The sequence below is a fragment of the Coregonus clupeaformis genome, chromosome 31 (genome assembly GCF_020615455.1).
Source record: "Coregonus clupeaformis isolate EN_2021a chromosome 31, ASM2061545v1, whole genome shotgun sequence".
Classification (NCBI taxonomy): domain Eukaryota; kingdom Metazoa; phylum Chordata; class Actinopteri; order Salmoniformes; family Salmonidae; genus Coregonus; species Coregonus clupeaformis.
In genome coordinates this window covers 5,205,760-5,228,023 of record NC_059222.1, presented here as the reverse complement: position 1 = coordinate 5,228,023, position 22,264 = coordinate 5,205,760, and the positions used below count along the sequence as shown (strand labels likewise).

The 22,264-nt window shown below is 43.0% G+C and overlaps 1 protein-coding gene across 5 annotated transcripts in view; it reads right to left on the bottom strand.

Moving 5' to 3' along the window:
* Positions 1-22,264, bottom strand: part of tdrd1 (tudor domain containing 1) — a 135,969-nt gene that overhangs the window by 56,463 nt on the left and 57,242 nt on the right. For all 5 annotated transcript variants that reach the window (XM_041858274.2, XM_041858275.2, XM_041858276.2 and 2 more), the window contains exons 16-18: positions 12,975-13,109; positions 11,010-11,117; positions 10,556-10,726 (exon numbers count right to left, since the gene is read on the bottom strand). In XM_041858274.2, coding sequence (XP_041714208.2) covers positions 10,556-10,726; positions 11,010-11,117; positions 12,975-13,109 — 414 coding nt within the window. The remainder of the gene's footprint in view (positions 1-10,555; positions 10,727-11,009; positions 11,118-12,974; positions 13,110-22,264) is intronic.

Genomic DNA, 22,264 nt, shown 5'->3' with positions numbered 1-22,264 from the left:
AAACACCAGTTAATGTTATAACTTACCGGATAAAGTAATAAAACATGAACAGATAACGTAATAACCTTTTTCACTTAACATAAGTTATTATGCAATATGGTGGTTATTACGTTATCAGGTGAGTAACAATATTTGATGAATAACGTAACATCTTTAACTGATCACGTAGCTTATAACATACCAAAATCTTATAATATTACTCAATTTGATGCATACCACACCACAGCCCAACAATTGCCAGCACACACACAAACCTCTGCACATGTACTCCTACCCACACACAGATATGTACACACATGCACACACAAAATGTACAGTCAGACACACACAGGTAGGTAACACTTTATATAAAGGGGGTATGCATAACAACTTTATCAAACCAGTCATAACACCTTTGAGTGTTGCAGTATCATTCATAACACATTTAATTAACATCATTCGTGAGGAATTTTCAAAATAAAAGTCCTTTCGAAAAGCTCTTAATTATCAGTACAGAAATGCATATTTATACTGTCACAGGACCCAACCCCGACACACTATTTTCGTAACAGTCTGGGAGCACCGTATACAGTGCCTTGCAAAAGTATTCATCCCCCTTGGTGTTTTTCCTATTTTGTTGCATTACAACCTGTAATTTAAATGGAATTTTATTTGGATTTCATGTAATGGACATACACAAAATAGTCCAAATTGGTGAAGTGAAATGAAAAATTTTACTTGTTTCAAAAAATTCAAAAAAATTCATAACGGAAAAGTGGTGCGTGCATGTGTGTGCTGCCATCCTGTTAGAAGGTAACAGATTATTTTATTATAGTGGTTAAGAGTGACTTTCATTGTGTTCCATGGTGTTTATCGCCCCCTAGTGGAGCTTTCTGGTACTTAGAAGAATGTACAAAAAACGGAAGTAGAGTAGTCATTCTGCACGCAGACAAGCAGCTAGAAACAACGCTACGGTACAGTTATTTCTGTGCAACTATTTCTTGTCACGTTTCAGCCTCGGAAAATATTTGTTTTTAAGTTCAATTCAAGCATATTGCTAGTGATGATAATATTGTTATTGATAGAATTGCTTAATTCTCAATGTTAGTTGGTTACATTTACTCACGCAAATTGCATTGACTTTCATAGATGCCGTCAGCTGTATTAGTTTGCTCGTGCGTCATGTAAAAGAAGTGTAAAACATATTATACTATAGTTTGTTAATGTTTCTAGTGTAATATGCTTTGTTATTGTACAGAAGTGTTTGCACATTATTAGAGTAATGAAAGGAGTTGGTTAGTTGTTACTCATAGAGTAATTATATATTTGGTTTGTCGCCATGTCAGATACATGGTAACTTGGCACTTTTTTTTTATTTATGCAACTTCAACTTAACGTATAGTGTACAGCTACAGTATGTCAATGTGAATACTAAAGTATATTATTTTCTGTATTTCCAGTTTCACAACATAAACGTTTTCAATACATTTGTTCAAGAAAAGTCACGCCTTGGAAGTTTTATTGAAGACTCAGTTCTTAGCTATCTGTCTAGTTTTGCATGGGAAAGCAATTCCAGGGCAGAATAATATGTATTCACCACCTTTGCTATGAAGCCCCTAAATAAGATCTGGTGCAACCAATTACCTTCAGAAGTCACATAATTAGTTAAATAAAGTACACTTGTGTGCAATCTAAGTGTCACATGATCTCAGTTTATATACACCTGTTCTAAAAGGCCCCAGAGTCTGCAACACCACTAAGCAAGGGGCACCAACAAGCAAGTGGCACCATGAAGACCAAGGAACTCTCCAAACAGGTCAGGGACAAAGTTGTGGAGAAGTAAATATCAGGGTTGGGTTATAAAAAAATATCAGAAACGTTGAATATCCCACAGAGCACCATTAAATCCATTATTAAAAATTTAAAGAATATGGCACCACAACAAACCTGGCAAGGAGGGCATTAATCAGAGGCAACAAAGAGACCAAAGATAACCCTGAAGGAGCTGCAAGGCTCCACATTGGATATTGGAGTATCTGTCCATAGGACCACTTTAAGCCGTACACGCCACAGAGCTGGGCTTTACGGAAGAGTGGCCAGAAAAAAGCCATTGCTTAAAGAAAAAAATAAGCAAACACGTTTGTTGTTCGCCAAAAGGCATGTGGGAGACTCCCCAAACATATGGAAGAAGGTACTCGTCAGATGAGACTAAAAGTCAGCTTTTTGGCCATCAAGGAAAATGCTATGTGTGGCGCAAACCCAACACCTCTCATCACTCCGAGAACACCATGGTGGTGGCAGCATCATGCTGTGGGTATGTTTTTCATCAGCAGGGACTGGGAAACTGGTCAGAATTTAAGGAATGATGGATGGCGCTAAATACAGGGAAATTCTTGAGGGAAACCTGTTTCAGTCTTCCAGAGATTTGAGACTGGGACGGAGGTTCACCTTCCAGCAGGACAATGATCCTAAGCATACTGCTAAAGCAACACTCGAGTGGTTTAAGGGGAAACATTTAATTGTCTTGGAATGGCCTAGTCAAAGCCCAGACCTCAATCCAATTGAGAATCTGTGGTATGACTTAAAGATTGCTGTACACCAGCAGAACCCATCCAACTTGAAGGAGCTGGAGCAGTTTTGCCTTGAAGAATGGGCAAAAATCCCAGTGGCTATATGTGCCAAACTTATAGAGACATACCCCAAGAGACATGCAGCTGTAACTGCTGCAAAAGGTGGCTCTACAAAGTATTGACTTTGGGGGGATGAATAGTTATGCACGCTCAAGCTTTCAGTTTTTTTGTCTTATTTCTTGGTTGTTTCACACCAAAAAAGATTTTGCATCTTCAAAGTGGTAGGCATGTTGTGTAAATCAAATGATACAAACCCCCCAAAAATCAATTTTAATTCCAGGTTGTAAGGCAACAAAATAGGAAAAATGCCAAGTGGGGTGAATACTTTCGCAAGCCACTGTTAGTTAGCCTGAGATCATTACCCAAGTATTATTTGGAATTTAGGGGTTTATTTGCCTTGCTCAAGGCCACAATGCCAGTAGGGGTTGGAACCAGACCTGGGTGTTAATTAAGCAATAAGGCATGAGAACCCGGGAATTATCGTGTGAAAACTCCCGACTCCGAAACAGCCCTTAGTTTGTGTGACAAAACCGCACATTTTAGAGTGGCCTTTCATTATCCCCAGCACAAGGTGCACCTGTGTAATGATCATGCTGTTTAATCAGCTTCTTGATATGCCACACCTGTCAGGTATCTACAAAGGATAAATGCTCACTAACAGGGATGTAAACAAATTTGTGCGCAAAATGAGAGAAATAAGCTTTTTGTGCATACAGAACATTTCTGGAATCTTTTATTTGAGCTCATGAAACATGGGACCAACGCTTCACATGTTGCTTTTATATTTTTGTTCAGTGTAAACGTGTTCAGAAACATTATCTACTCACTTAGAAAGAAAATGACTGCAGTAATCGTTCAGTTACTATTGGGCAAAACATAACCCAAAACACAACCAAAACAATAGCCTGTTTTTTATTTTTCGTATATTTCTCAATCTCACTTTCCATCCTTTAACTAAATATACTTTACTGCAACCCGCCCCACCCAATGTGGAACGGATTCTATTATTTCTTCATACATTTTTATCCAGAACCTCTGGCTGAAACTAGACAGCTAACTAGCTACTTGCTATTAGCCACCGTTAGCGGTCTTCACCATTGTCCGTGGCCGTGACCTGCACTACCTACCAGCCAGCTCTAGCCTGGACAATTATCAGCCAGTCTGCATATCGCGTTATCGAACCAGAGCGTATCGGATTTTCTGCCGGAATCACTGAATCACTGGACCTTAACACCAGATCATCGCAACTAGCTAGCTGCAACAAAATGGCTGTTGACGTTGTTGGCTAATCACCACTGTCCTGAAGCTAACCCCAGTTAGCCTTGAGCTAGCCTCGAGCCAGGCCCATCTCCCGGCTATCTACCTCTCTGTCAACCGGACGGGACCTCCTAGTGTTGACACGGAGCCCCGCCGATCCATCACAACTGGTCTGCCGACATAATCGTCTGATGTGGTTTCAACAGGCTTCCCGTTGCGACGACCACAAAGATCCATCTGCTAGCCCCGGCCCGCTAGCACATGCAATCAACAGCCGTGCCTCCAGCTCGCCTGTAGCGTAAGCAGCCACTGAACTGCTCCCGGACTTACTTATTGCTGTTCACTGGACCTTATGATCACTCAGCTACACAGCTGATGCCTGCTGGACTGTTCCTTTATATGGTACACCATCCTGTTGATCTGTTTAGCCTCAGCTCAAACTTTTGTCGCCATTACCAGCTTTTGTCTTAGCTCTCTCGAATAACACCTGTGACTGCTTTATGCCTACCTCCCATGTCAATATGCCTTCACTTCAGCGAGCAGGCCTTTCTAATTGACCTGGCCTGGGTATCCTGGATGGATATTGACCTCATTCTGTCAGTAGAGGATGCCTGGTTGTTCTTTAAAAGTGCTTTCCTCTCCATCTTAAATAAGCATGCCCCATTCAAAAAATTCAGAACTAAGAACAGATATAGCCCCTGGTTCACCCCAGACTTGACTGCCCTTGACCAGCACAAAAACATCCTGTGGCGTACGGTATTAGCATCGAACAGCCCCAGCGATATGCAACTTTTCAGGGAAGTCAGGAACCAATATAGAAAATCAGTTAGGAAAGCAAAGGCTAGCTTTTTCAAACAGAAATGTGCATCCTGTAGCACTAACTCCAAAAGATGTTGGGACACTAAAGTCCATGGAGAATAAGAGCACCTCCTCCCAGCTTCCCACTGCACTGAGGCTAGGAAACACTGTCTCTACCGATAAATTTCAACAAGCATTTTGCTGCTCCACCTGGCTACCACTACCCCGGCCACCAGCTCTGCACCCTCCGCTGCAACATGCCCATGCCCCCCCGCCACACAAATCCAGACAGCTGATGTTCTGAAAGAGCTGCAAAATTTGGACCCCTACAAATCAGCTGGGCTAGACAATCTGGACCCTTTCTTTCTAAAACTAGCCGCCGAAATTGTCGCAACCCCTATTACTAGCCTGTTCAACCTCTCTTTCGCAACGTCTGAGATCCCCAGGGATTGGAAAGCTGCCGCGGTCATCCCCCTCTTCAAAGGGGGTGACACTCTAGATCCAAACTATTACAGACCTATATCCATCCTGCCCTGCCTTTCGGAAGTTTTTGAAAGCCAAGTTAACAAAAAGATCACCGACCATTTCGAATCCCACCGTACCTTCTCCGCTATGCAATCCGGTTTCCGAGCTGGTCATGGGTGCACCTCAGCCACGCTCAAGGTGCTAAACGATATTATAACCTCGATCGATAATAGACAGTACTGTGCAGCCATCTTCATCGACCTGGCCAAGGCTTTCGACTGTCAACCACCGCATTCTTATTGGCAGACTAAATAGCCTTGGTTTCTCAAATGACTGCCTCGTCTGGTTCACCAACTACTTCTCAGATAGAGTTCAATGTGTCAAATCGGAGGGCCTGTTGTCTGGACCTACGGCAGTCTCTATGGGGGTGCCACAGGGTTCAATTCTTGGGCCGACTCTATTCTCTGTGTATATCAATGATGTCGCTCTTGCTGCTGGTGACTCTCAGATCCACCTCTACGCAGACGACACCATTTTGTATACATCTGGCCCTTCATTGGACACTGTGTTAAATCTCCAAACGACCTTCAATGCCATACAACACTCCTTCAGTAGCCTCCAACTGCTCTTAAACACTAGTAAAACTAAATGCATGCTCTTCAATCGAACGCTGCTGGCACCCGCCCACCCGACTAGTATCACTACTCTCGACGGGTCTGACCTAGAGTATGTGGACAACTACAAATACCTAGGTGTCTGGTTAGACTGTAAACTCTCCTTCCAGACTCACATTAAGCATCTCCAATCCAAAGTTAAATCTAGAATCGGCTTCCTATTTCGCAAACAAAGCCTCCTTCACTCATGTTGCCAAACATGCCCTCGTAAAACTGACTATCCTACCGATCCTTGACTTTGGCGATGTCATTTACAAAATAGCCTCCAACACTCTACTCAGCAAATTGGATGTAGTCTATCACAGTGCCATCCGTTTTGTCACCAAATCCCCATATACTACCCACCACTGTGACCTGTACGCTCTTGTTGGCTGGTCCTCACTACATATTCGTCGCCAAACACACTGGCTCCAGGCCATCTATAAATCACTGCTAGGCAAATCCCTGCCTTATCTTAGCTCATTGGTCACCATAGCAACACCCACCCGTAGTATGCGCTCCAGCAGGTATATCTCACTGGTCATCCCCAAAGACAACACCTCCTTTGGCCGCCATTCCTTCCAGTTCTCTGCTGCCAATGACTGGAACGAATTGCAAAAATCTCTGAAGATGGAGACACTTATCTCCCTCACTAACTTTAAGCATCAGTTGTCAGAGCACCTTACCGATCACTGCACCTGTACACAGCCCATCTGAAATTAGCCCACCCAACTACCTCATCCCCATATTGTTATTTATTTTGCTCATTTGCACCCCAGTATCTCTATTTGCACATAATCTCTTGCACATCTATCATTCCAGTGTTAATACTTATTGTAATTACTTTGCACTATGGCCTATTTATTGCCTTACCTCCATAACTTGCTACATTTGAACACACTGTATATATATTTTCTGTTGTATTTTTGACTTTATGTTTTGTTTTACCCCATATGTAACTCTGTGTTGTTGTTTTTAATCGCACTGCTTTGCTTTATCTTGTCCAGGTCGCAGTTGCCAATGAGAACTTGTTCTCAACTGGCTTACCTGGTTAAATAAAGGTGAAATAAATAAAATTAAAATAAAATGAATGATGGAGTGGAGTTTTTTTGTCCAAAATTTCATTTAAGATGCTCCAAAGCTTTTTACTATCATTCTTTATGTCATTTATCTTAGTTTCATAGTGTAGTCTTTTCTTCATTTTTTTCTTCTTCAGTAGTCACGATTTCTCAATTTGCAGTACGTTTGCCAATCGGTTTTGCAGCCACACTTATATGCCATTCCTTTTGCCTCTCAACCATACAATTTTCCAATTCCTCATCAATCCATGGGGATTTAACAGTCATTTTCAAATGGGTGCATGCTTATTAGTAACTGGGATAAGCAATTTCATAAATGTGTCAAGTGTAGCTTCTGGTTGCTCTTCAGTACACACCACAGACCAACAAATATTTGTTATATCAACATAGTAATCACTACAAAACGTATTGTATGACCTCTTATACACTATATTAGGCCCAGCCTTTGGAACTTTGGTTTTCCTAGATATGGCTACTATATTGTGATCACTACATCTGATGGATTTGGATACTGCTTTAAAGCAAATTTCTGCAGCATTAGTAAAGATGTGATCAATACATGTTGATGACTTAATTCCTGTGCTGTTTGTAACTACCCTGGTAGGTTGACTGATAACCTGAACCAGGCACTAGTTACAGTTTGAAGCTTGCTCTTCCTGTAGATCTTATAACCATGTATTGCTACCACTGTATCAAATGTATTATATCTAAGTGAGTTTCAGATTTTGTCAGAATATTAATGTCATCTGTTACTAGCAAATTATTGATTTTATGAACCTTGTTTCTTAAGGTACATATGTTAACGTGGGCCATTTTTAGCACTTTTCTGGGATGCTTAATATTTTTTATTACTTTCCTGGGAAGCTTAGCAGAGATGTACATGCTCATCTTATTTATGTTAGTGCAGGGTGAGCTGCAAACAGTGGACATCCTACTAGGGCACACCTCCTCAGTGCTAAGAGTATCACTCTGGTACATAGGCACATGATTACTGCATACAATAGCTGTGGGATCAGCAGTGACATTCAGGGCAGTAAGAGGGACATAAATTAGGTTACTTACATTGTGTCTTCCAACGCACATGGGATAAAGTACATTTCCTGACGCATTACGACAACTCAGCCACACAAATAGTAGGGATTAAATGAGCTGGGCTTGGGTCATTGATAAGTAATTGTCTCAACGCAGCCTTATAATGCTGTGAAAGGATCCAGGAACACAAATGATTTGGGTGGATCCCATCCTCCTTATAATACAAGCTTTGTTTCCAGAAGTAATAAAAATTGTCAATAAATGTTACACCCTGAGAGCTGCAATAGTCTCATAGCCAGTTATGGAGGGCTAAAAGTCTGCTGAACCGTTCAATGCCATGATTTAGAGAGGGCAGAGGGCCAGATGTTACGGGGCGTTTGTTGGTGTCAAGTTGTGACCCAATCAGTTCTTTAAAATCTATCATCTACAGCTGTTCTGAGCTGGCCTTCATAATGTCATTGAATCCAACATTAACTATGATACTCAATTTCCTGATGCTGGGTTAAAATGTTTGGGAGCAGCTTATTGATGTCCTGTACTCGTGCTCCTTGATAGCAACGTTTTTGCTCCAGGTACTGAGACATTTCTCATCATTGAACTGCCCAATACAACGGGCGGAGAAGGGAATGGCAAAATCCGCCCATTCCCACCCCTCACACAATTCGTTTTGTCTTTCACGGGACCACAAGAAGCAGGATAGCGTATGCCCACTGCTCCCGGCGATAGTTCCAGACCTCCCACAGCAGGCAGTGCCCCATCAGATCCCGAGAGAGGGAAAGGAGCCGAACTCGACAACGAAGACGCTGCTGGAGTCAGCGTAGTTGGAGTCTGCACCGCCTTCGCAGACACAGGAAATCTGAGCGCAGGTAGATCAGGCACCAGTGCAGTGAAGCTATTCCTTATGTCAATCTGCTCTGAACCTCTCGCAGTCACTCCCGTCTGCTTAGCAGCATGCCGCTGCCGTCAGTTTCCACAACTTGTGACATGGGACCAGCGCTGATTGGGACATTCTTCTTGCTGTTCTCCGTCTACTTCACTAAAGGATGGAGGAGGAGAAGCAGATGGAGACGATTTCCTTGGTAGGCGAGTTCCAGGTAGCACAGGCCATTCGGATAGGGACAGTTGACAAGGCGGGGGACACATCCATCAGGCCTGAGCAGCATCCAGCCATAGGAGTTGAGAAAGAGAAAGTTCCAATTTGCGTTTTCCCCATAACTTCGCGCAGAATTGAGATTTGTTTGTTAAGCAAAGCCACCTCATTCTTGTAATCCTCTGCTAGCAAACAACTGCCGCATTGGAACTCGGGATTGCCAATATTTTCCCGGACAAGAGCGTAACGTTCGTTAGCTATTCCAGGCGAAGCGGGCTCCATTGCAACCTAGCTAGCTGCTGTCGGTGTCCCCCGACAGCAGCTTAGTTTCTATTGCCAACTCTTTGTATATATATCCATTATAATGATCCTGATAAATGAATGCGCCTGGATCAGAGAAGCTGCCAGTCTCGTCACGTTCATATGCATGGCACAGTGGAGATAAAAAAAATATTACAAAAACTGCAACATCATGTTGCACAGGTCGGATAGGCACACAGCGAGGCAGTACCAAACCAAATGCTAGGCAAGAAGCATGGGGAAATATGTATAGACACTTTTTCCCGAGGGAGATTAAGTTTATGAATTAGCATTGACCACATAGGTGAGCAGGCCACATAGGGCCATTGTGCCAAATCGCATCTGCTCTATGTGGGGGTTGTAACCAATAGGGTCCAACTGCGATGTCATTTCTCAGAGCAGTCAAACCTGTGTCTCATTACCTTGCTATAGGGCGGCACATAGCCTAGAGGTTAGAGGGGCAGAAAAATCTGGTGAATGTGAATCGGCAACTGGAGGGTTGCTGGTATCTAGATTCCATCTCCTGCCGTTGTGCCCTTGAGCAAAGCACAAGACGATTTCAAGGTGTAATCTTCTTTATCTCAGGGGAGATAAATACTTTGCAAGTCTTTAAGTGTCAAACAAGGTTCCTCAACACGCATGTGTGGTTCACCAAACTACCAAACCTTTTGACCGCCCCCTCCTAGGGGACACCCATCCGGGCACAGACTGGATTCAAAACACGTTCTCAAGCAAGGTTACTCATCATGATACACAGCCTGTTGTGTGTATGGCGTGTCAGGGTTTGGGAACTGTGACATCGAAAAGACAAGTTCCAGTTGTACAATGGCTAAGTAAAGAAGTGTTCTATTGGGATTTAGAAAATCTCTTTCCACTGACATCATGACCGGTTTCATCTATAACCAAGGAAAGTGTGTTTCTATGACTGTGCATGTGTGTACATTTCAATGTGTGCTTGTGAAAATGTCTATATAGGAGTATTCCGGTATGATGTGCATGACTTTGTGTTTGTAACAGGCAGTATGTGCATCAAATAGAAGGAAGTAATACATAAATACATAGATTTGTATATGTTATTACATGATTGTTTAAGTTATTACGTTATTCTTCAAAAAAGTTGTTTCTCACCTGATAACATTACAACCACCGGATAATGTAATAACTTATTACATAAAAAAACTGTAAAGTTTGAACATTTAGAAAAGTTATTACATTAATCAGTGCTATTACATTAACCGTTGTTACAAACACACATAAAAACTACACACAAACCTGCTAGCCAGCAGCGGATAGCCAGGAAGTGGTGTTTGAGGAGTCCGGGTGTGATCGCTCTGAGGTGGGCTGGTTCTACATCACTGGTGTTGCCATAGTCCACAAAATACACCCGGGCTTTACTGCCAGCCCACACACCCTGCACCATACCACGGTACCACGCCCCGTCACCTGTGGGGGAGGGAGAGCACACACACCAGTATTAATTAACCATAATATGCAGTTTCCAACAACGTTCACTGCACCAGTGGGATTAAGAGAGAGACTAAACATACACCAACACGACATACACTTCACATTACTTGATTCCCCATTAATATTCACAGTGGCCAATGGGCCTTTGAGTCCTTGGTGATTTTTTGGAGTGAATATCTATCACACTACCCCATATACTATGATAGTATGAAAGATATTGTCAGAGTGGCGTTTGATAAATCTGGTAGTTTGTTCTCACCAGAGAACAGGGCGCAGCAGGGCTCACCCACACTGGGACAGAAATGGGTGATGTCTGCCTCACAATGCCGCTTCAGCTCAGCCCCCAGCTCCACTAGAACCTGCAGGTCTGACAACACAAACAGATATCGCTGATGAAGCAGTGTCAATTACTGTGAACACAGGGAATGTAACATATAAAAAGGTGAATATAATATAAATGTGTACCATATTTAACCGTTTCAGTTTATCTATACTGAACAAAAATGTAAATGCAACAATTTCAAAGATTTTACTGAGTTACAGTTCATATAAGGAAATCTGTCAATTTCAATAAATTCATTAGGCCCTAATCTATGGATTTCACATGACTGGGAATACAGATCTGCATCTGTTGGTCACATAACTTTTTTTTTTAAGGTAGGGGTGTGGATCAGAAAAACCAGTCAGTATCTGGTGTGACCACCATTTGCCTCATGCAGCGCTGTTGATTGTGGCCTGTGGAATGTGGTCCCACTCCTCTTCAATGGCTGTGCAAAGTTTCTGGATATTGGCGGAAACTGGAACACGCTGTCATACACGTCGATCCAGAGCATCCCAAACTGCTCAATGAGTGACATGTGTGATGAGTATGCAGGCCATGGAAGAACTGGGAAATTGTGTACAAATCCTTGCAACATTGGACCGTGCATTATCATGCAGAAACATGAGGTGATGGTGGTGGATGAATGGCACGACAATGGGCATCAGGATCTCATCACGGCATCTCTGTGCATTCAAATTGCCATCGATAAAATGCAATTGTGTTCATTGTCCGTAGCTTATGCCTGCCCATACCATAACCCCACCGCCACCATGGGGCACTCTGTTCAATGTTGACATCAGCAAACCGCTCGCCCACACGACGCCATATACACTGTCTGCCATCTGCACGGTATAGTTGAAACCGGGATTAATCTGTGAAGAGCATACTTCTCCACTGTACCAGTGGCCATCGAAGGTGAGCATTTGCACACAAGTCGGTTACGACGCCGAACTGCAGTCAGGTCAAGACCGTGGTGATGACGACGAGCATGCAGATGAGCTTCCCTGAGACAGGTTCTTACCGTTTGTGCAGAAAGTCTTCGGTTGTGCAAACCCACAGTTTCATCAGCAGTCCAGATGGCTGGTCTTAGACCATGGTCTGCGGTTGTGAGGCCGGTTGGACGTACTGCCAAATTCTCTTAAATGACTTATGGTAGAGAATTAACATTACATTCTATGGCAACAGCTCTGGTGGACATTCCTGCTGTCAGCATGCCAATTGCACGCTCCCTCAAAACTTGAGACATCTGTGGCATTGTGTTGTGTGACAAAACTGCACATTTTAGGGTGGCCTTTTATTGTCCCCAGCACAAGGTACACCTAATGATCATGCTGTTTAATCAGCTTCTTGATATGCTACACCTGTCAAATGGATGGATTATCTTGGCAAAGGAGAAATGCTCACAAACAGGGATGTAAACAAATGTGTGCACAAAATTTGAGAGAGATAAGCTTTTTGTGCATATGGAACATTTTGGGGATCTTTTATTTCAGCTCATGAAACATGGGACCAACACTTCACGTTGCTTTTATATTTATGTTCAGCACTTGTATTGTAGCACTTGTATTGTAGTGGTGAAGAAGCAAAGTATTAACTCAACATCTCATCACTTAAGAAACAATATGTCAATGGAAATGCATTCTGTGAGGTGGTAATGAAGTCATCATTAAGTTTTGTGTTGCAGGACAGAACAGTTTCACTTCATGCTTGTTCTACCTTGTGGTATTCTACATTCAGGCTGTAGCATTGTAGTAGATAATCAGATGGCCTTGTGCTGTAGTGGATATAACATGTATACTGAAAGCCTACATGAGGCTCCCACAGCTAAGGCTCCCTTATTCTAATGTAGTAAAATCTCACTCCTACTGTGAGATGTTTAGAATGCAATGGAGTTGGCTGTACCTTCTTGGTTATATTTGTAGCAGTAGAACTCTCCAGGATTCTCCATCACACTGACTACCAGTGCCACCGTCTGGCCCTCAGTAGGAAGCTCAGCACATGTCCACTGCAGCTTCTCTGCCACAGCAGGCTTGGCCACTGTGGGACAAAGTAATGAAATAGGAAGGGTGAGATACTCCCATACGATTTGGATGAGGCTTTCTACTTCTGAATGACATCCTGCTCCTCCCGGACCAGGCCCAAATACCCGACACTCGAAGAAGGAAGAGGCGCTGTTATAGAGGCCGGTGTGCAGGATACCTGACGAGACTACGTAGGCGAGTGGATAAACCGCCTCCACCCTCCATTGTATTGGCGAACATGCAATCACTGGAGAATAAACTGGACGAGCTCCGTTCGAGACTATCCTATCAACGTAATCTGAAGAACTGTAATATCCTATGTTTCTCTGAGTCGTGGCTGAACAAGGTCATGGAAAATATAAATCTAGCATTTTTTTTTTTTTATATATCAGCATGACAGAACAGCAGCGTCGGGCAAACTCGTGGTGGTGTCTTAACAGCTGGTGCGCAATCTCTAATATCAAGGTTTTGCTCGCCAGAGTTCGAATACCTCATGATTAGCTGTAGACCATACGATTTACATTTATATTTTCTGTGGCTGTCTACTTACCACCACAAACCGATGCTGGCACTAAGACCTCACTCAACAAGCTATATAGAGCCATAAGCAAACAAGAAAATGCTCACCAAGAGGCAGCGCTCCTAGTGACCGGTGATTTCTATGCAGGAAAACTTAAATCAGTCTTACCTAATTTCTACCAGCATGTCACCTGTGCAACTAGAGGCGAAAAAACTCTAGATCACCTTTACTCCACACACAGACGCATACAAAGTTCTCCCTCGCCCTCCATTTGGAAATATGACCATAACTCTATCCTCCTGATTCCTACTTACAAGCAAAAACTTAAAAACAGGAAGTACCAGTGACTCACTCAATAAGGAAGTGGTCCGATGAAGCGAATGCTAAACTACAGGACTGTTTTGCTAGCAAAGACTACGATATGTTCCGGGATTTATTTGATGGCATTGAGGAGTTTACCACATCAGTCACCAGCGTCCTTAATAAGTGCATCGACGACATTGTCCCCAGTGACCGTACGTACATACATTTACATCATTTAGCAGACGCTCTTATCCAGAGCGACTTACAAATTGGTGCATTCAACTTATGATATACAGTGCATTCGGCAAGTATTCAGACCCCTTCCCCTTTTCCATATTTTGTTAAGTTACAGCCTTGTTAAAAAATGCATTAAATAAAAAAAATTCCCTCATCTACACCCAATACCCCATATTGACAAAGCAAAAACAGGTTTTTAGAAATGTGCAAATGAAAACAGAAATGACTCTCCCTGGGTGAGGATCAAAAGGCCTCACATTAGCTTGGCAAATGGCCGACAACAACCACCCACAGGGTGGCTGTGCCAGTCTTGACACCTTAATACTGCCATAAATATCTCCCGAGTGGCGCAGTGGTCTAAGGCACTGCATCGCAGTGCTAGCTGTGCCACTAGAGATCCTGGTTCGAATCCAGGCTCTGTCGTAGCCGGCCGCGACCGGGAGACCCATGGGGCAGCGCACAATTGGCCCAGCGTCGTCCAGGGTAGGGGAGGGAATGGCCGGAAGGGATGTAGCTCAGTTGGTAGAGCATGGCGTTTGCAACGCCAGGGTTGTGGGTTCGATTCCCACAGGGGGCCAGTATGAAAAAATAAAAAAATAAATGTATTCACTAACTGTAAGTCGCTCTGGATAAGAGCGTCTGCTAAATGACTATAATGTAAATAATAATAAATTAGAGAAGAGGATAATCTCTCTCTGGCATTCTAGTATGGTGAAAGGAATGCCTTTGTTTCAGACACCTTTTGCCACCCAAAAACTTCAACATCCAACAATGAACATTGGGACAATATATTTCAACATCCAAACGTTGGGAATGATGAGAAATTGAATATGGAAAATTAATGTATATTTTGTGATGTCATTAAAAATGGTATAAAGGCGTTATAATGAAACATTGTGACTTGAAGAGCTTTTACACTGTGTATATCAGGGTTACATCCTTTACGTTGTTATCGACAAAGCCCTGACCTCACTCCTATAGAACATTTGTGGTCAGAACTGAAAAAGCGTGTGCGAGGAAGGAGTCCTACAAACCTGACTCAGTTACACTAGCCCTGTCAGGAGGAATGGGCCAAAATTCACCCAACTTATTGTGGGAAGCTTGTGGAAGGCTACCCGCAATTGCTGCGGGGACTTGCTTCCATTCAGCCATGAGCATTAGTGTTCCAATTCAGTCAGCGTTCCAATTCATCCCGAAGGTGTTCGATGGGGTTGAGGTCAGGGCTCTGTGCAGGCCAGTCAAGTTCTTCCACACATCTCAAAAAACCATTTCTGTATGGACCTCACTTTGTGCACGGGGGCATTGACACAGGACAGGGCCTTACCAAAACTGTTGCCACAAAGTTGGAAGCTCAGAATCATCTAGAATGTAATTGTATGTTGTAGCGTTAATATTTCCCTTCACTGGAACTAAGGGGCCTAGCCTGAACTATGAAAAACAGCCCAATACCATTATTCCTCCTCCACCAAACTTTACAGTTGGCACTATGCATCCGGGCTGGTTGCATTCTCCTGGCATACGCCAAACCCAGACTTGTGTGGCCTATCGCTTCGCTGTTGTTGCTCCTAGACGTTCCACTTCAGACCTGGGCAGCTCTAGCAGGGCAGAAATTTGACGACCTGACTTGTTGGAAAGGTGGCATCCTATGAAGGTGCCATGTTGAAATTCACAGCTCTTTAGGAAGGCCGTTCTACTGCCAATGTTTGTCTATGGAGATTGCATGGCTGTGTGCTCGATTTTATACACCTGTCAGCAATGGGTGTGGCTGAAATAGCCGAATCCACTCATTTGAAGGGGTGTCCACATTTCAGAAAGTATTCAGACCCCTTGACTTTTCCACATTTTGTTACTTTACAGCCTTATTCAAAAATTGATTAAAAAATAAATACATCTTATCAATCTACACACAATAAATACCCCATAATGACAAAGTGAAAACAGGTTTTTAGAAATGTTTGCAAATTCATTAAAAAAATAACAACTGAAATTTCACTTTTACATAAGTATTCAGACCCTTTACTCAGTACTTTGTTGAAGAACCTTTGGCAGCGATTACAGCCTTGAGTCTTCTTGGGTATGACGCTACAATCTTGGCACACATGTATTTGGGGACTTTCTCCCATTCTTCACTGCAGATCCTCTCAAGCTCTGTCAGGTTGGATGGGGAGAGTCTCTCCAGAGATGTTCGATCGGGTTCAAGACCGGGCTCTGGCTAGGCCACTCAAGGACATCGAGACTTGTCCCGAAGCCACTCCTGCGTTGTCTTGGCTGTGTGCTTAGGGTCGTCGTCCTGTTGGAAGGTGAACCTTCGCCCCAGTCTGAGGTCCTGAGCGCTCTGGAGCATGTTTTATTCAAGGATCTCTCTGTACTTTGCTCCGTTCATCTTTGCCTCGATCCGGACTAGTCTCCCAGTCCCTGCTGCTGAAAAACATCCCCTCAGCATGCTGCTGCCACCACCATGCTTCACTGTAGGGATGGTGCCGGGTTTCCTCCAGACGTGACGCTTAGCATTCAGGCCAAAGAGTTCAATCTTGGTTTCACCTGACCAAGGCCCTTCTCCCCCGATTGATCAGATTTGGCCGGGCGGCCAGTTCTAGGAAGAGTCTTGGTGGTTCCAAACTTCTTCCATTTAAGAATGGAGGCCACTTTGTTCTTGGGGTACTTCAACGCTGCAGAATGTTTTTGGTACCCTTCCCCAGATCTGTGCCTTGCCAGAATCCTGTCTCGGAGCTCTACGGACAATTCCTTCGACCTCATGGCTTGGTTTTTGCTCTGACATGCACTGTCAACTATGGGACCTTATATAAACAGGTATGTGCCTTTTCAAATCATTTCCAATCAATTGAATTTACCACAGGTGGACTCCAATCAAGTTGTAGAAACATCAAGTATGATAAATGGAAACAGGACGCACCTGAGCTCAATTTCGAGTCTCATAGGAAAGGGTCTGAATACTTATGTAAATAAGGTATCTGTTTTTTTATTTGTAATACATTTGCACACATTTCTAAAAACATGTTTTCGCTTTGTCTTATGGGGTATTGTGTGTAGATTTCTGAGGGGGAAAAAATAAATGCAATCCATTTTAGAATAAGGCTGTAACGTAACAAAATGTGGAAAAAGTCAAGGGGTCTGAATACTTTCAGAAGTAGCAGATTGTTGAAAGTATTTATATATTTTTAACTATAACAATTTAAAACTTAACATGGGTTTAAATGAGAACCATAAGTAAACAGTGGTACCTATTCAGAATTATCCTGCTCCTTAGCAACTAACATTTTCAAAACATTATCAATTCTAACTTTTAAAATATGCATAAAATAACCCACCAACCGTAATAGTAACTCTTGAACCGTTCACATGTTCAGGCTATCCTATCAACCAAATATTTCCATCTACCACCTCTTTAAGGAATACCTGGGATAGGATAAAGTAATCCTTCTACCCCCCCCTTAACCCACCCCCCCAAAAAATATAAATATATTGTAAAGTGGTTGTCCCACTGGCTATCATAAGGTGAATGCACCAATTTCTAAGTCGCTCTGGATAAGAGCGTCTGCTAAATGACGAAAATGTAAATGTACCTACTTTTTCAACTATAACCAGTCTACCACTAGTATAACTTATTTCACAACCATAAATACTCTGACACAAGCTAGCAAGCACAGCCATTTTCTTTAGGAAATGTACTGTTCTAGTTTAATGTTTGGTTTCTTAAATGTAATCATTGAGTAATGACAGGAAAAAATTATGGCAATCAGTTTTTACCGCCAGTAAGAGATAGCTGAGAACTGCTAGCCAGTGATTATGTTGGATTCCCTAAAGTCTCTGCTGCTAGCTAACTTGCTAGCACAACGAGTCAACAACTTCGGGAATGCAGCAGTGAGACTATGGCCCCCTGAAACCGGCACACTGCTCTCTTGTGGTGAAGGAAGAACTGCAATTGAACCCCAAAATAAATGGTCACAGGAGAATAATATTCTCAGTGTTTCCCCTATATTCATTTAGCAGTGTCAAATCGTTGCCACCACTCAAAATTATATGATAAAAATAAATATTTATACCGAGACGCATTTTTAAGATCAGAGTCACAATGTACCATTTTTTATTTTATTTATTTCACCGTTATTTAACCAGGTAAGCCAGTTGAGAACAAGTTCTCATTTACAACTGCGACCTGGTCAAGATAAAGCAAAGCAGTGCGATAAAAACAACACAGAGTTACATATGGGGTAAACAAAACATAAAGTCAAAAATACAACAGAAAATATATATACAGTGTGTGCGAATGTAGTAAGTTATGGAGGTATATGCCATAGTGCAAAATATTTACAATTTCGTATTAACACTGGAATGATAGATGAGCAAAAGATGATGTGCAAATAGAGATACTGGGCTTTGGTGATAAAATGGATGGCACTGTGATAGACTACATCCAATTTGCTGAGTAGAGTGTTGGAGGCTATTTTGTAAATGACATCGCCGAAGTCAAGGATCGGCAGGATAGTCAGTTTTACGAGGGCATGTTTGGAAGCATGAGTGAAGGAGGCTTTGTTGCGAAATAGGAAGCCGATTCTAGATCTAACTTTTGATTGGAGATGCTTAATGTGAGTCTGGAAGGAGAGTTTACAGTCTAACCAGACACCTAGGTATTTGTAGTTGTCCACATACTCTAGGTCAGACCCGCCGAGAGTAGTGATTCTAGTCGGGTGGGCAGGTGCAAGCAGCGTTCGGTTGAAGAGCATGCATTTAGTTTTACTTGTGTTTAAGAGCAGTTGGAGGCTACGGAAGGAGTGTTGTATGGCGTTGAAGCTCGTTTGGAGATTTGTTAACAGTGTCCAATGAAGGGCCAGATGTATATAAAATGGTGTCGTCCGCATAGAGGTGGATCCGAGCGTCACCAGCAGCAAGAGCGACATCATTGATATACACAGAGAATAGAGTCGGCCCGAGAATTGAACCCTGTGGCACCCCCATAGAGACGGCCAGAGGTCCAGACAACAGGCCCTCCGATTTGACACATTGAACTCTATCTGAGAAGTAGTTGGTGAACCAGGCGAGGCAGTCATTAGAGAAACCAAGGCTATTTAGTCTGCCAATAAAAATGCGGTGGTTGACAGAGTCGAAAGCCTTGGCCAGGTAGCAAGTAGCATTTGATTAATTCAGTGTCTTGGGGTTTTTCAATGAGGTAAATGCAAATGGATAACCCCTTGCGTCAGCCATTTAAAAAAAAAGATTAACTGAAACGCTAAAATCAACCTACAACAGTTTGTACCATGTCGATGTTAGGTTACCTTGTTGAACGTAATGTTATGAAAATGCTTTTAGTCTAACAAAAAGCATGAGCTGGCGCACACCCAGAGAAAGTTATTTAGTGTAGAGGTGTTGACTAACCTTGAATAAACTGTAAACTATAAAAACAAAAGAGTCGCACACTCCCTATCTATAACCTCCCAGTAATTTATTGGGTAAAAAAACCACCAATGTTTCGGCATCACTGTGCCTTCTTCAGGGTAATGTCATGAATGATTGAACCAGGTTATGTAGACAAACAGTGCAATTACTGCAACCAGTGACAATAGTGAGGTGTGTGTCGTAATTGCTAGGTTGATCAGAATGAATTGAGCGAAACTGTTAAAAGACAATAGCCCACAGCATATTGAATATATTAAGCCATTGTTATCATTAGTATTAGCATAACATTAGCAACAACATTCATTGTTTCATAAAAATTTCACCTATATATTTAAATATTTCCAATTTCATTAAAGAAAATGCTTAGCTAATTTTCCCCAAACATCAGACACCCCCTGACCTCGGACACTTTCTAGCGGTTGGAGGACTGAATCACCTCGAGCTCAACATTTAAATGGACTGAAAAATAACGGTAAGTTTTGTGATTAACGACACCCTTTTAGCTAGCTGACAACCGATTTTCAGTGCAATTTATGTAAGTTAAGTTAGGTTTTGAGAGTTTTCAAAAAAGTTATATGTACACATTTTGTGGAACACGCTGCATATTGTAAAATTCGACTGCGCGACAGACCACACCTAATTTAATATCCAACTTTTTACCTCTGAAATATAGCTAACGGATTTTCTAATGTTGCTATCTTAGTTGCTAAATGTTGATAGAACTGCTAAGTAAGCAAAAAGGAAAGAAATTGTAAGTGTTAGATAATACATATCACGAAAACAGCTGCATGTTGTCAAGCTTTACCGTATCAAAATTGGAGTCCTCTGATGGAGGCGTTTTGCACAATCTGCAAAAATGTATTTGGAACTTTGAACCATGAACTTTTCGACACCTATCACTGTTGGCTATATTTCATCTTACAACAGCTACATAGAGGCAGTATTTAGTTAAATGGTACAATGTATGCATCAATATTACACTAATTGGGACACTAATTTTCATTACAGATAACATCAAACAAAAAACGTGGGTACACTTTCAGTTATTGTGAAAACTTTCATCACCTTTCAATGCCTTAGCTTTGAAATGTAAATGTTTATACATATTCAGATTGAGTTATCTTTCTAAAATGTGTATAGTATGCCAAGTTATTTAGCTACATGTATTTACCACTGCAGCATGGAGAAAGTCAAGAGGAAGCAGTGGAGTGAGGTGGACATGTTCCATGCCATGGAGGACTGCGGGCAGGGATGGCTATCCGCCAGGCTGCCAAGGTTAGGCATCTTTTGTTTTTAGGAGATTACCATGTGTATGTGAATTTTATCTGCTAGTAACAGTTTTCTTTTCTTATCTACCAAGGTGCATGGTGTACCTCGGCAGACCCTGGCGGACAGGCTGAGCGGCCGGGTGACCCATGGTTGTCGCAGTGGACCACCCACATTGCTTGCACCAGAGGATGAAAAGTCTCTGGTGCAGTACTGTATCTACTGCGCCAGCCATGGGTTCCCCTTCACCAGACAGAGGCTGATGAAATACGCCGACAAAATACGCAGGTATTTGGTGTTCTATGTGTTTATGTATGTAGAATGCTGGACTGACTGTTATCAATGTGTGTGATGTAAATGTGGATGTGTATGGTGATGCCAAAACAAACATTTTCATCCTGGATGGACAATTATATATTCTATTCTATTGTAGGTTTCGGCACCCAGGGGAAACAATCCCACCACTGGGGAAGAGGTGGTGGGAAATGTTCAGGAGGAGGCACAAGAACCTAAGCATGAGGAGGCCGGACACCCTGGATAGGGGAGAGCTGAGTGTGCCACACGTCCGACGATGGACACCTTCTTCACTTCTTATGAGAAGCACTTGGAGGAGAGTGGGTTGAGGGAGAAACCCAGACAAATCTATAACTGCGATGAGTCTGGGTTTCGTAGCGACCAGAGCAGGCACAAAGTGCTGGCTCCCCGGGGCGCAAAACACGTGTACCAGCAGGCTCCGGGGACCAAGGAGCACATCACAGTGCTGGCCTGCTTCAACGCAACTGGGGAGGACATCCCCCGTTTATCATCTACCCCAAGTGTTTCCCCGGTGGCCACTACACACTGGGAGGCCCCCCCCAAGCCTTGTATGGACGGTCAAGCAGTGGCTACATTGACGGGGACCTGTTCAGGAAGTGGTTTCAGCACTTCATTAAGTATGCAGTGAAAGAGCGCCCTCTCCTTCTCCTCTTTGATGGGCACAAGAGCCACATGGACCCGGAAGTGCTCGCGGTGGCACTAAGGGAAGGGGTTATACTTCTTTGTCTTCCACCACACTGCACCCATGTCCTGCAGCCGCTGGACGTGGCATACTTTGGCCCTTTAAAGGCTGAGTTCTCCAAGGTAGCTGGAGACCTTAGCCATTTTGACCACTCCTACATGGTAAACAAATCAGAATTTGCCAGAGTATTCCGCTACCCGTACCAGCGATGCAAGGACATGCGCTATGTGGTGGAAGGGTTTAAGAAGTGTGGCCTCTTCCCTTTTGACCCTTCAGCCATTGAAGGGTCCCGTTTAATGCCGTCTCGGACCCTACCGGGTCCCAACACCGCCTCTACTGGAACCAGCAGCAATGTGCCATCCATCAGCACCTCCTCCCCAGCGACCACAGGAGGACCCTCAGCCCCTGCCCCAGTCGCTGCTCCAGTCCTATC